Source organism: Aquila chrysaetos, chromosome 23, assembly GCF_900496995.4.
Source record: "Aquila chrysaetos chrysaetos chromosome 23, bAquChr1.4, whole genome shotgun sequence".
Lineage (NCBI taxonomy): Eukaryota > Metazoa > Chordata > Aves > Accipitriformes > Accipitridae > Aquila > Aquila chrysaetos.
In genome coordinates, this window is record NC_044026.1 from 3,134,897 (window position 1) to 3,148,330 (window position 13,434).

The window sequence follows — 13,434 nt, forward strand, 5'->3', positions numbered from 1 at the left end:
TAGCAAGAAAACAAAATGATTGTATACACTGGATGAGACTGTGTGGAAAAGAGACAGACCTGGGGATGGTGTTATGGTAATTTTGCATTTAACTCCACTCATTTCTTAGAAATCCTGTGTCAGTTTAGTACCTCATCTTACTTAAAACCTTGATCGTTTTAAAAACAAGGTTTACAATTTCTCAGCAAAAGACACACTTGCGTAATTGTGGTCAAGTTCACCTTTGCCAAGACACTGGTGATATGTCTTGCACCATCAGTTTGGCCTTCTTTCCTGGCTGTGGTCTACCTGTTAAACCACTACTGTCACTCAGCTAGAGCACGCCTGTAGAAGCTCTTCTCCAGAAGTTTCTGAGAAACGCACGCCTGTGTTCTGGTGACAGACACACCTGATACAGCAGCGGGAGATACGCTGAACACAAGCTAGACTAACACAGGCTGAATGAGCCGGTCAACAGCTTTCTACCCCGGAGGGGCTCTTGCCCAGCCTTCTTGCAAACACTCCCCGACAGAACCAGAGAGGGCAGCTTGTTACACGACGTCTCAGAGCTTAATCCACTTGAGTATCTGGTAAGCTCCAGAAGACTGTCTGGCACAAATCTCAGCATGCCCAAGGTTTTGCCACCGAACAGGTCCTATTCAGAAGGGCGGTGGTTCCATAGGTCCGTGAGCCAATATGCACGCAGGGTGCTGCATTAACTCTTTCGTCCCGTCCTCTCGACACGGTCTCACCCCTCCCTTGCAGCAGCAACAGCTGTGTAATAACAGAAGGAAGCAGTTCAAGATGCTGATCTAGCTGAGCAGTAACCGCTTTCTCCCCTAGAGCAGTTTACGGCTGGCTCAGGTGCCCAGTCTGGTTCACTGCAGAGTCCCACGGGTACAATGCTGACCCAAGAAAAGGGGTGGGGATGGGAGGAGGAACGAAGATGGGACTCAGCAGCCCCAACAGAGGTTGGTTTACACTCACAGGGATCTCCATCCATGGTCCGACTCTGAGCAGCAGATGCTGTGCCAACAGCCACCCCGGCGGCCACGGTGAATCTAAACAGACTCCAAATGTGCACGTAGTTTTCAGAAATAAAACATTTCTTTTAATTGGCAAGTAGAACACACATTACAGGTCATTAGTATTTTATAAACAATATTAAGTTACAAATACATGTTAAAAATTGCAGTTCATGGCAGCTAAAAGCTCGGAGTCCAAAATGCATCTCTGCAATGCTTCATTACTTCCCTTTCCCCAGTCTGCTGGGTGAAGATGAATAAAAGATCATTTATCATCTACTAGGAGGTGGTCTACTATATACTCAAACAAAAAGAAAACCTCATTCCTAAGAGCATCACTAACAAACAGAGGCATTCAAAGTACTTCAGCCATCTTAAAATCATGTCAGATGCAATGAGGACACAGTTAAGAATTACTCCGTAACACTTTAAGCAAAGATACAGATATCTTCACATTAAACCGATAGTTCAATGCTTTCTGTTCCAATTCAGCTTAAAACCAACACTAGCTTCTACTCCACAGAAGCTTAAAGTCCATCATGCAGGCTTCCGTGCCATCAAAGCTAGATGTTTGTAAATCAGACCCTTATACAGAGGAAAGTTACGGTGTACAACTAAAGAGCATACATAAATATGTATCTTATATTTAGCAGATCTTTATTCCCTCCTTAATGACTTTTGTTGGTATTAGTGAGATACACAGCTCATTCCATTTTCATTACACTCAGAACATTAACAAGTTACCTTTATGCGTGTTAATATACTAAATATCCTTTAACAAGTCTCTTTAAAAAAAGTATTTAAAAACATTTTTGGAAAAGTAGAAATCTATTTTCCAGAAAAACAAGTGGTACTAGGATGGCATGGACTCCAGTGCTTAAACATCCTTTCAGAGAAAACCCATCTTGACGGCTTTTGTGCCCGGGAGTCAGTGTGTCTCAGCTGCCAGACTCGTATTCTATTTGTCCTTCTTGCTCTGGTGGTAAAAGGTCATAAAAATCAGCTTACCTTGCCTTTCAGTTGGCAGACTTTCAAAGATTACCATTCACTGGACTGCATAAAAGAGACATGTAGCTTCGACATAAGTTCATTTCTTTCTCACTCATATTTATGAGAGTCAGTTTTATTATACTGCTGAGATTGCATCTTCAAAACCAAAGTCTGCTGAATGTGTCTGGAGAAATGACTTTGTATCTCAAAAATATCAAGAGTACCATTCAGATCTGAATTTCTATTAAAAACTGTGCACATTTAGCAAAAATTATGCTGCTGTAAAAACAAAAGGCCTGCTCCTTGGCCTGCTCAGAATACAAGCTACAATGCAAGAGATTACACCAGAGGGTTTTTTCCTCTGCTTCTTTTCTAAATGCAGGCATTAAAAGTAAAGTGTTACTAAGCTTTTCCTAAGAGAGCACGCAGGGGTGTGGCATAATATACATTAATCAGGAACAAAAACCAGTAACAAACAACCATTCTAGAAAATGCTGCATATCAGCAGCATGCTTGGTTTCTGAAACAAGGAATTGCATGGGAGTTGTCAAGATGAAGTCCACACACCTCGATCATTGAACTGATCACTAGATTCCAAGAAACCAAAGAAAATTTAAAAATACACATGACAACAACTGCCTAGAAGGCAGAGTTTTATCATCTGTCAATAACCAGATGAATAAAGTGCATAGCAACTATTATAACAGTTTCTTGAAAAGAGAATACATTTAGCAAGTCTCAAAGTTTGTAAGCTTGACACTTATCCATACATTTTGCTACATGTGTGGCTTCCCTTTTGTTTTACTGTTTAGCTTCACTGATCGACCCTTCAGCATTGTCCTGTGATTTCCTTTGCACTTCATATGGAATGTGCCGAGATCTCTGACTGCTGCCTGATGTACGTCTGGAAGCTCTTGTCGCCAATGGGATGTTCTCTAAGAAAAAGGAAAAAAATAAAAAGGACAAATACTATACATAGAGTTTTGTGTCAGGACATCGAGATGTCAGAATGGAAAGCGAACAGACAAAACCTTTTCCCTAAGCTTGATTTGCAAAGTTGTAATTGTAATGATAATACTGCATCTTACTTGAACTGGAAGAACTGACTGATTGAATTGATCCTCTTTTTTGTCAGCCACCCACAGAATGCTCCTTTATTTACACGTATGCAAAATACAGTCATGTGGCTGTATCAGCCACTCTTCCCATTTTAAAACCATGACTCTAAAAGAAGCCAGTAAATACATGTATCTTCTGGTATTTAATGCTCATTCCAGGAGCATAGGTTCAAAATTAAAAAAAAAAAACAAACAAAAAAAAAAACCCCAAAGCCCCAAAAGCCCCACACTTATTTTTATGACTGAAACTGCACTAAAAAAAATAAGCGTTTAAAAATTCCTTACAGTCCTTTAAAATATTGTGATACAAACCCTAGAGTCACCTAATCTTACTTTGTATGTATTTGCAGGATCTTTTTTGAACATGAATATGGTGAAGACCAGAACATAAGCAAGGGAAATACCATTTCCCAGGACTGCTCCTGTTTGGAGAACCCATTATACTTACTGGCTTCCATATTTTGTCTTCTTAAATTTATCCCTCTTATATTGAGCATGCTCCTGCTCTAGAGTTCCAACACCTTCAATAATCAGCTTTAGTGTTTTATACGTCTCCTTAGGGTCATCAATGATGAATGTAGAATATTCTTCCTCTTCAGGTCCATCATACACAGATTTGCTGCCACAGGCCTCTGGGGAAAAAAAATAAAGTACAGGAATAAGTATCAGATAGGCAGGGGAAAAAAACCAAGACATGCAGACTAAAAATATTCAGTCTGGGGTTCATACAGTTCCTTGGTTTGCTTCTGCATTACCACCACAGAACTGTGGCTGACATCAACAGCAACAGCAGACGGAGCAGTTCCCTGTCCTTTTGTCGGCAAGTGCAGGGGCTGGCCCATGCCCGTTCCCTCCTCGTCTCAGGAGGAAAGGGCAGCAAGCCTGGCAGCCGCTCCTGGCTTGGTGCAAAGCTGTCCTTTGCTGCACAGGCAACACTTTCATCTCAATTACCGCTGGCAGCACTCCATGCGCACACTTTGGGAGCTCTGACACAGGCCTAACTCTGCCACTGTGCCGCAGGGTTGGCCTGCACGAAGTCAAGTATTCACTTGTCAGAAGGACAGGTTCCATCCCTAAGCAGCAGCTAAGCGACAAGTATGGCACAACAGACTGAATTCAAAACAATTACAGGTTGAAGTACTCACGGAAGATGTTTTACCGCATTACCCCTAAAAGACTCGAACAGCAAGCATAAGCAGAATATGTCATGACTACTGCCTGGCTGCGTGCTTAAGGACGTGTCCTGAAGAAGACGCAAGTCATACTACCTTCTCATCCTACCAGGGAGCCTTTCTGGCTAAGAGATCAGAACACTGATTACGCACGAACATGTGCAACACATTCATCATGTGATCTACTTCTGCATTGTGGCCAAGCGTATTAGAAGGGGAGAGAGAATATCTTACTTTGTCTCTATTTTTCCCTAGCGTTCTAGCTTTACTGCCGTCTCAGTCTCAGCTTTCGAATTACCTTCCCCTTGCTGCGCTGCCTGTGCCAGACCTGCGTCCTTTTCACCAACACTGAAACTCGATGCTGGCTCTGGCAGTGAGGATTCGGAACAGGGGAAAGCTGGGCATTGGTTCAGACAGCTCGGAAGTGGTGAGAATCTTAAGTTTGCAATTGCATGGCGGCCAGGAATGGATTAAAGTGCTTTCCAATCCGTGTGTTTGACACCACTGGCTTATCTCATATTATAAAATAAAGTCCTATTTAAAGATCAGTGCCACAGTGAAGGCTTCCCTGCCACTCCCTGTGCTAAATTGGGACTTCAAGTCTGGCACTGCGTACACCGGATACTTTTCTTGGCATGCCTACCAGTCCTAACTTCCTCTGCTGTCTCTTCTTTCTTTTATCCTTCATGTCACATCTTTGCTCCCCTCAGCTCCTGAGGGTTTCCTGGCCCAAACTTTACTTTTCAACATTTCATAGGCATCCAGAGGTCACCTTTTGTTGATAATTCCCACAGAGCCTTCCTGAGGAAACCATTTGTATCCAGCCTGTTCTTGGGATCTAAATCAGGGAATGTGCACATGACTTCTGGTAACACAAAACCATGTTCCACTGAAACCTCAACTTTGCTGGTGCTTCTTTTCAGCATCAGTAAACTTCTGGTTTAGGGCACACTCTGATTTGTCAATTCAGAGCATCCAAGCAATGCTCTGTGCTTACGCTATTTTAAGATGCTGTGGTTAAGGCTGTATTTCAAACAACTGTTTATTATGCAAAGAACTTTGTACAGACTATGAGACTGCACACTGCACCAAAAATAATTCACACAACTGTCTCAAGACAGCAGAAGGGGAAACAAGTTAAATAATGGCCACTGTGTTCTAGGATGTGATTCGCAAGGCTGGTCAAGCTAGAACATACATTTTTTCACAGGTATTTTTGCCTTGCTAAGTGTATTGGAGATGCAATGATCTTTCATCCTCACCTTGCATTTTCTCCAATTTTGGCATATACAAGTTGAAAAGAGAGTAGATGCGCTCAGTTTCTCTATCTCCATCTATATCCAGTTGTATATTTGCTGGAAGGCCTCTGTAAGGCATCAGGAAGAGAGGTAGAAGTTACATGCTAAACAGTATGTTATGGCACAAAAAGCACTTAACAAGGATGAAAGTAAAAGCGAGTACTCATGAAAGCCAACAGATTGCGTGTAATAGAGCTCAAAACTTCCTATTCTTCCCAAAAGAAAAGGTAGACAAGTTCAATCTTCTTTATGCCTAGATTTATCCAGCATGCTTTCACTCTGACTTGAAAGAGAGGACTGTATCAGTACGCAGAGATTTTGGTGAATTAGTCTGCTGCAACCAGATGGAGGAGCCAAAGCACTGAACTCCCAACCATCCAGGTCTTATATTCGGAGACAAACTACCACTACAGACTTGTTGCCTCTCTCATTTTAGATGAAAATTGTTTCCTATGAACCAGACAGTACCTCTTCATGTAACAGAGAGCATGAGCGGTCCCCTTAGAAAAAGATCAGTTTAGAATTAAATCTAGAAGCAGATGATTGTCTGTTTCAGGAATTTACAGACAGGACGTTGAAGGGATTTCTGACATTTTTACTGATGACAGATGATCAGAACCAAAGTATCTTATCCCACAGTCAACTCCTATCAATGTCTTGAACACTAAAAATTGCAACGTTTTGACCAAGATATGCAGATACTGGCAGTATCAGAAATAACAATAAAGACGGCCTTTGAAAACACCACACTGCCTGTGCACCCGGCAGATCATCTTGGTAATTGCATACCTGCAAGTGACACTGCAGAGATGCACACACCCCAGCAATATCTAGACCGACAGCATGTTACAGATCCTTACCCTGTGCAGGGTGTGCAGCCAGGAGTATTATCTGCAGTAGCTTTACAGCAAAGCCAGTGGCCATTAAGATAGGCAGAGGGATGGTAGACCGTGAGGCGCTTCTTGTTGCATTGGCTAACTTTGGTGAGGATATCAATCCAGTCCTTGGCCTCCACACAATTATTTGCTTGGATATACAGGACTCTTCTTTCAGGCTGGATCACCTGGAACATCTGCAAATAAGGAAATAAGCCACAGAATGAACCACCAGAATGAGTCGGTAAACCCAAGAGTGGGGTCAGACTGATGATTTATTAAAGGAAAAACACAGCATACTAAAAGAATGCACCAATATATACATTTCAATACAAAACCAAGCAGCAAATGTGCCCTGAAAACAAGACCTTTCACCTGGCACAAGGAGTAAGATACTGTTCCTGTAGGAGATGATTTACAAACAGCTAATGTCAACTTGCTGGTTGGACCTGAACAAGATTTGTCGTCAGCCTCAGGGATGCAATTTTAGTAATGCTGCAGCTCCAAGTTTTGGAAGGCTGACAGATGGACCCAGTGCAGGGCTGAGAGGAAATGCTAGTCAGCAGCGGGCAGAAAAGAGAAAAAACGAGAGACTGGATCCAGCCTTAGCGATAGCTTTGCTTTAATACTACCGTAACACTAGTCTTTTTAACACCTATTTCAGCGTGATTCTTTCCTTTTAATAACTACCACACTTCTGCACCCAACTATAACTCCTATTAGCAAATCACAGCAATACAGCTTCTCTTTAATCACCATCAAGTGGTTCAAATAATTACACATTAATTCTGCATTATGGCTTGGGCACTGAAAATCTATACTATAGAGCTCTCCTGCCTGTTCAAAACAGCTTGCAACTTAAAATGGCACAACTGCAGTTATTTTCCTCCTGTTGAAGAAGCAAGTTTCTGATGCACAGCCTTATTGCTTGATTATACTGATCATGCACTGAAGATAACCAAGCCCAAGTTAGTGAACTTAACTGCAAATTTTGGAAAGGCAAATGTCAACCATCTTAATTTCCTCAAGCTTCTGCAAATACTTGATTTTAATGAGTTTTCCTCTCTCACAGGTATTCCTAAATTATCATTCCCCCATCTATTTCTTCATTTGATTATTCAAATCATTAGACATCACACTGCCCGTATCATGTGGAATATTATTTTCCAAACAGCTGGTTTCTCTGTGCTACTTTAAAAAGAAAAAACCAGATGTACACAAAACCCCAACAAAACAAAAAACACCACACACCAAAAAACCCAAAAACCCCACCAAAACTGAAATTCATTTTTGTCTACGACAAAGACCTGAAACATTGGCCTGAATTCTGCACCTAGCTGGTCAGGAGAATGTTGCAGACTGGCACCAGGCACAATCTCTTCCTCCCTTGCGACGCTTCTAAGTGCCCATACTTCGAAGTAGCTTGAAAATATACTTGTGAATTTGTGAACGAACAGGTTTTTTAATTGCAACGTCTCTTCTAACAGGAAAGAGAAAGCTCCAACAGTCATTTCCCTGGATTTGCTATCCTTATAGATGTCAGACAATAATTAGAAAGGTGCAACACAACAGCAGTGTAGGAGCTGCTAGTGTGATCAGTCCGGCACTGCTAAAATACACACCAAAGAGAGAGTCCTTTTATTAAAACTTTTCAGGACATTACTGGCAATTTGAGTCTGGGGAATAGGGAAGGAATGAGGAAGACAGGAGCGTGCAGCTCAACCCTCTGTTAACACAGAACTAAAGGGAAAAGAATTTTAATGTCCTGCTGGGGTAAATGGAGCCTTCTGCATTACAACAATGGAACAGTTTTAAGGAGTACGGCTTTGTGTAAGGGGATACCAACCTAAGTGAACTAACATATGGCAACTGTTACTGAGAAGCCCACAACTAAGCCAAGAATTTCAAGTGGCTGCAAGACCTTTACACTACTACCAAAACCACCAGTTGCTTCTCAAACAACACAGAAGATCTGAACAGTACTTAAAGCCACCCCCACATCCCTCAAACTGTGCTTAAGGAAGATAAAGGCTACTGGCCTTACTGCCAGACAGGCAGATTTATCAGGAGTGAGGAAGACACACTTGGTGCAATTCAGAGCACAGATACATAGAGATTATTTATAGAAAATGTAGAACTTTAATCACACTTAGCACCCATGATGAAATATCCATCGCAAATACATCTGCTGTGGTGTTTTGAGAATTCTGTTCTTGCTGCAGTATTCTATTTATGTATGGCAAGATAAATGGGAATATATTAGCATGGGAAGGCGATAATGGTATTTTCTACTGCTTATGGAAAGACTCTGAACCTTACTTTCCAGAATGGATGTAGTTACCTTCATTTCCTAGGTAATACTGAATTTAAACAACCAAAATAGTGCACAGTTTCTGATGTTAACAATAAATGGATATTTTTGCTATAATAAATCTTCACAATAACGGGATATTTTGGATGCATTCTAGCCCAGTAGACTCAGCATAAGTTAGAGACTGCTGTCACTGAAGACTCAATCAGAATTATAGCTCAGTTCCTCTCCACAGACAGTAAGTTTTCTCTCAACTGTGTGGCTACTTTTAGTTCAATCAAGTTATTTTGCAGAGTACAGTTGGCAACAGTTCATCACGTTACAGCTGCCTTCTGATAACTTGAGAATTATTTTGCAGCTTGGTTGCCTTTGCCTGTGTAATTAACATGAGTTATAAACACCAGAGCCAGCTACAGTACAATGAAGACGTGCTTTAGAAGCAAGTGAACTGAAACTTATTCCACCTTTTAACAAAGAGAGATATGCTACCAAAACAATACTTGAAACAGGGAAAAAACTGAGGAGTTAAGCGTTGTATTTCACTTTAACAAAGCGCTGTTTGAGGAACCTAATATCTAGGGGAGGTTTGAGCACTGCCCTGCATGGTGTCAACAAGCAGCATAGATGGCAGGAAAGTCTTAAAGGCAGAAAAACTAAAATTCACAACCATTTATGTGTATAAAGAAGTCTGTAGTAGATGCATGTTTAGAACTGGAAAGCATTGACTGGGGTTTTTTTCTTTATTTTTAAATAAAACTTTTTAAGGACTGTACTCAGCTTTACAAGCAGAAGAGTATGAAAAAGGCTCCCAACATCACCTAAACTGATCATGTCTAAGAACCGTTCTTACACAATGGATGGTATGTCTCACATACAGAAGTTGGCAGTAGTGTTCCATGCATGAGAAATACAGCTATATTTCATTCCCTAATGTGGCAATCAAAATGTGAAACCATACTAGCACAGCACAGATGTTGTTTTGGCACATGACCTAACCCAAATATATATGCACTTTCATTAACCAATCAAGAAACCCTGATAGCTAAGAAAGAAGATGTGATCCTTAATTATATAAGCAGCCAGTTCCTTCCCAACAGAGAGGTCTGACAGAAAGGGCAGGGACTCGATCATCTTACCTGTGTCTGACATTATGGAGCCCAGACAGCTGATCAGCAGTGGTCAGTACTGAGTGTGCTGCAGATCACGAAATCCAAAGACTGCTGACTGGGCTGTTAAGAATCTGAATGGGCTGTACTTTTGGAAACTCCTGCTACTATATACAGAACAAGCAGCTGTGGTTGTACATCTTTCAATAGAAACCCAATCCAGGTTACAAAAGGGAAAAAGGCGATTAGGCTGGTGGATCTAGACCAGCCTAACAAGTACATTAATGAAGATGACCTACTTACGTTTTTCATTTTAAAGGATTCCTCCTCCAGTCTTTCCACTGCCAGAATGTTTTCAATCGGAATGCTACACAGAGGATGATCACCTGCAGAGCACACACAGAGAGATACTGAGCAACTTATTCACAACTCAACTTCACCCTCTGCCCTTATTCTAAGGGCTGATTCAGTTCCTTTGAAGATGATTTTGACTGCACAAGGAAAAAAAAATTCTGTCACTCAGCAGGGATTTACTAGCATGGTCCTTAAGTATTATCTTAAGTTCATTTCTGTTTTCAGGTACACTACGTTATGCTAGCAAACCTCTTAGAAACTGACTACTGCAGCAGGATGCAGCGTCTTTCTTGAGAAGGTGACAATGAAAGAAATCATTCCTGTCAGCTCAAGGGAACTAGGTTGATGGTGGTGACGTAAGATCTCAAAGTTGAGTGTGAAATGATGAATGGCATGATCTGAACATGTTTCCGTATCTTTCTCACTCCCTATGTATTTATATGATAGAAGGAAGTGGTATGTATTTGTTGTGTACTACTGAATAGACAGGAACAATTTGCAAAAAGCAAAATCCTTGGTATTAGGCAACATTAAGTGAACAAATTTTTGCAAGTTCAAGGCTTGCAGGCAAATCGCTGCCTACTGCAGCCAGTTGTGCCAATGCTACAGAATCTGAGAACAAGCTGAGATGCATCTGAGAATATTCAACATAAACCCAAATCCCAGCATAAGGTATTTGTATCCCAAGTTTTATTTCCTTGGACAATCTACTAGGTAACTGTGAAACCTACAGATGATGTTGATAACTGATATTAGACAAATATTATCAAATATTCTGGTAATTTATAAGGTACTGTGCTATCCAAGAAGCTTCTCTAACAGTCAGTACAGACATACTAAAAGAAGAGCAAGAACATACAGGCTCACACACTTGCCTGCACTGTGCCTCCTACAGTTACAGATCTAGATCTCAGCCTTCTGTTCTTACACGATCCTTATGTTTAATCTTCGCTTTAACGTATCAAAAAAAAGCCTGGCAAACCTTTGTTACCTTTGCTTTTCTGATAGGTAAACTCATGGTTTGTCAGACGAAACCATCTCTTCTTAAAGTTTTTCATACCAAATCGTTTTCTTCCTTGTGCTCTCTTGATCATGAACCTAGTAAACAGGACAACAGTTGTTACAATACAGCAGATTTTATATATACACGCATATCAATATATGCATACCTATAAAATATGTATTTATGTATATAGATTTATACATATATACATATATACACACACATACATGATGGCACTTGCGAAGCTTTAGGAAGGGACACACAGTGTTTTCTAATTATTGAGGTCTTGTCTTTACAAGGAAAGGTAAGTCACATTTGGATAGGTTTAGTGCATCTGTTAGTTAAGCCTGTCCTTTTTCCAGATCTAGATAAGGCATAAGACATATAGCTTGACTTGTGTAGTCTACATAGGGGCTCTAGTTAGTTAGCTGAACTGCAGTTTGTGCCCTTTCTTCAGTTACAAATCCAGCTAAATGGTTTCCTACTACAGCAGAAAAAGGGCAGAACATGGTTAGTACTGCTCTGCTAAGCTTGACCTGTTAACTCTACAAGCTTTTTTTTTTTTTTTTTTTTTAAAGCTGTGCGAAAGCTCAGAAGTTTTAGAATATGTTTAATAATTAAAAGGCAGGTGTAAGGCCTCTGGAGCACAGGGACTGTGCCCTTATATGCTTCAGTCACTCTCAGGCTCTAGAAACAAAGTCAGGATGTTCCACAGCTCCATTTGCAATTGCACATTGATGCTGCAGTTGGAAACGCGTTTTCAATAACATACAAAGCAATCTGACAGCTGAAAGCTAGAACCCCTCAGCCACACCTTTTTGGCAGAGGAGGGGCATTCATTTAGTGAGTTGTCAGTTTTAATTAATGTCAAACTTGAATTAGCTTACAAGAAACTGTGATGCATCCACCACCTTCGTAACCACTAAATCAATCCAAAAGCTTCAAGGTGACTTTGGAAGCCTAGTGACTTCATACTGCTCAGCATCACTTTTGTTGGAAAAAAACTGTGTATGCATATGCAGTATAGAGTTGATAACAGCTACTCTACACATTACATTAACTATTGTGCCAGATACAGAATTGTATAATGGAGCGAGCAAAAACTACTTACTACAGAGTAGTTTTTATCAAGTAGGAAGGCACTACACAGCACAAAGAGCACACAGAGAGAACAGCGAATGATTCAGTTGAAGATTTTTAATGGCAGAGCTAAAATGCTTAGAACAGTTAATACTGTTTCTTGCTTCTGGTATCTCCAGTCAGAAACAACTACATTGCATCCGACCGAACTGCAGGTCTGTTAAAAGCTCAAACAGAAACCTAAGTTCCTTCAGACTTTAAGTGTTTTGTAAGTAGCTGGGCTGGTGCCTGCCACCCATTCCAAGTTGTGTGGGAAAAGCTGACAAGGACTGTATACAGCAACAGATTTTTTTTTAAACCAGTTAGTTACACACCTCTCTCCTTCTTAAAATGGTCAGACAGTTACTGTCTTGGTCCTTATTCTTGGATTACTTCAGAAATATTTAATAAAACCATACGGTCATCAGGTCATCACCAGGCCCACTGGTGGTAGTCTTCATATTGCAAGGTTAAGGCAAATTTCAAGGGAAGAGCAGATACCCTTGGGCTGGACAATATGTTCTCCAAGTTAGTTTCTCTTCCTTCTCATGCCAACACTTAAAAAGTGACTTCAAACTGCAAACTCCTACAGAGCCTCCCTCTTTGAAAAACGCAAACTCCATACTGCAGAGCTAAGAGCACATTTCTAATTAAATTCTTCATAGACAACATAGCCAAGAAAAGAATGTGCTTTTATTTGCCACACATAGGTGACAAGCATTCAAAGCCACAGAAGTTATAAGGTCAATTTGAAGGATTTCTTTGTTTCTAACACTTGCAGAGTGTGTGAGAAGTCAGAGCAAATAGTCAGAAGCATGAAGGGAAAAAAAAAGTCTAAGATGAAGCCCATTTCAGTGCTTGGTGGTTGGAAATACTGTTTCTCCTCATGTTTATGGTAAACCTGAGTTTGGACCTGCCTTAGCCTTGCTTGGAAGTATCAGCATGCCCCTTTCACCTACAACAACAGCAGGACTAGTTCTCCTTTTAATTCTCTTCCTTTTGGAAAGAACCAGGCAGACAGCTGCTAAACAGTAATGGCATAATCAATACCAGCAAACCCAAGTGCCAGTGACTAATCTTTGGT

General features: G+C 40.8%; 1 protein-coding gene across 2 annotated transcripts in view; it reads right to left on the bottom strand.

Annotated features, from left to right (window-relative positions):
• Nucleotides 1-1,067: 1,067 nt before the first annotated feature.
• RASA3 (RAS p21 protein activator 3) overlaps nucleotides 1,068-13,434 on the bottom strand; it is a 134,143-nt gene continuing 121,776 nt past the window's right edge. For both annotated transcript variants that reach the window (XM_029999007.2, XM_029999006.2), the window contains 6 exons: nucleotides 11,220-11,326; nucleotides 10,178-10,260; nucleotides 6,443-6,654; nucleotides 5,547-5,650; nucleotides 3,561-3,744; nucleotides 1,068-2,929 (listed from right to left, as the gene is read on the bottom strand). In XM_029999007.2, the coding sequence (XP_029854867.1) occupies nucleotides 2,854-2,929; nucleotides 3,561-3,744; nucleotides 5,547-5,650; nucleotides 6,443-6,654; nucleotides 10,178-10,260; nucleotides 11,220-11,326 (766 nt within the window). In that variant the 3' untranslated portion in view covers nucleotides 1,068-2,853. The remainder of the gene's footprint in view (nucleotides 2,930-3,560; nucleotides 3,745-5,546; nucleotides 5,651-6,442; nucleotides 6,655-10,177; nucleotides 10,261-11,219; nucleotides 11,327-13,434) is intronic.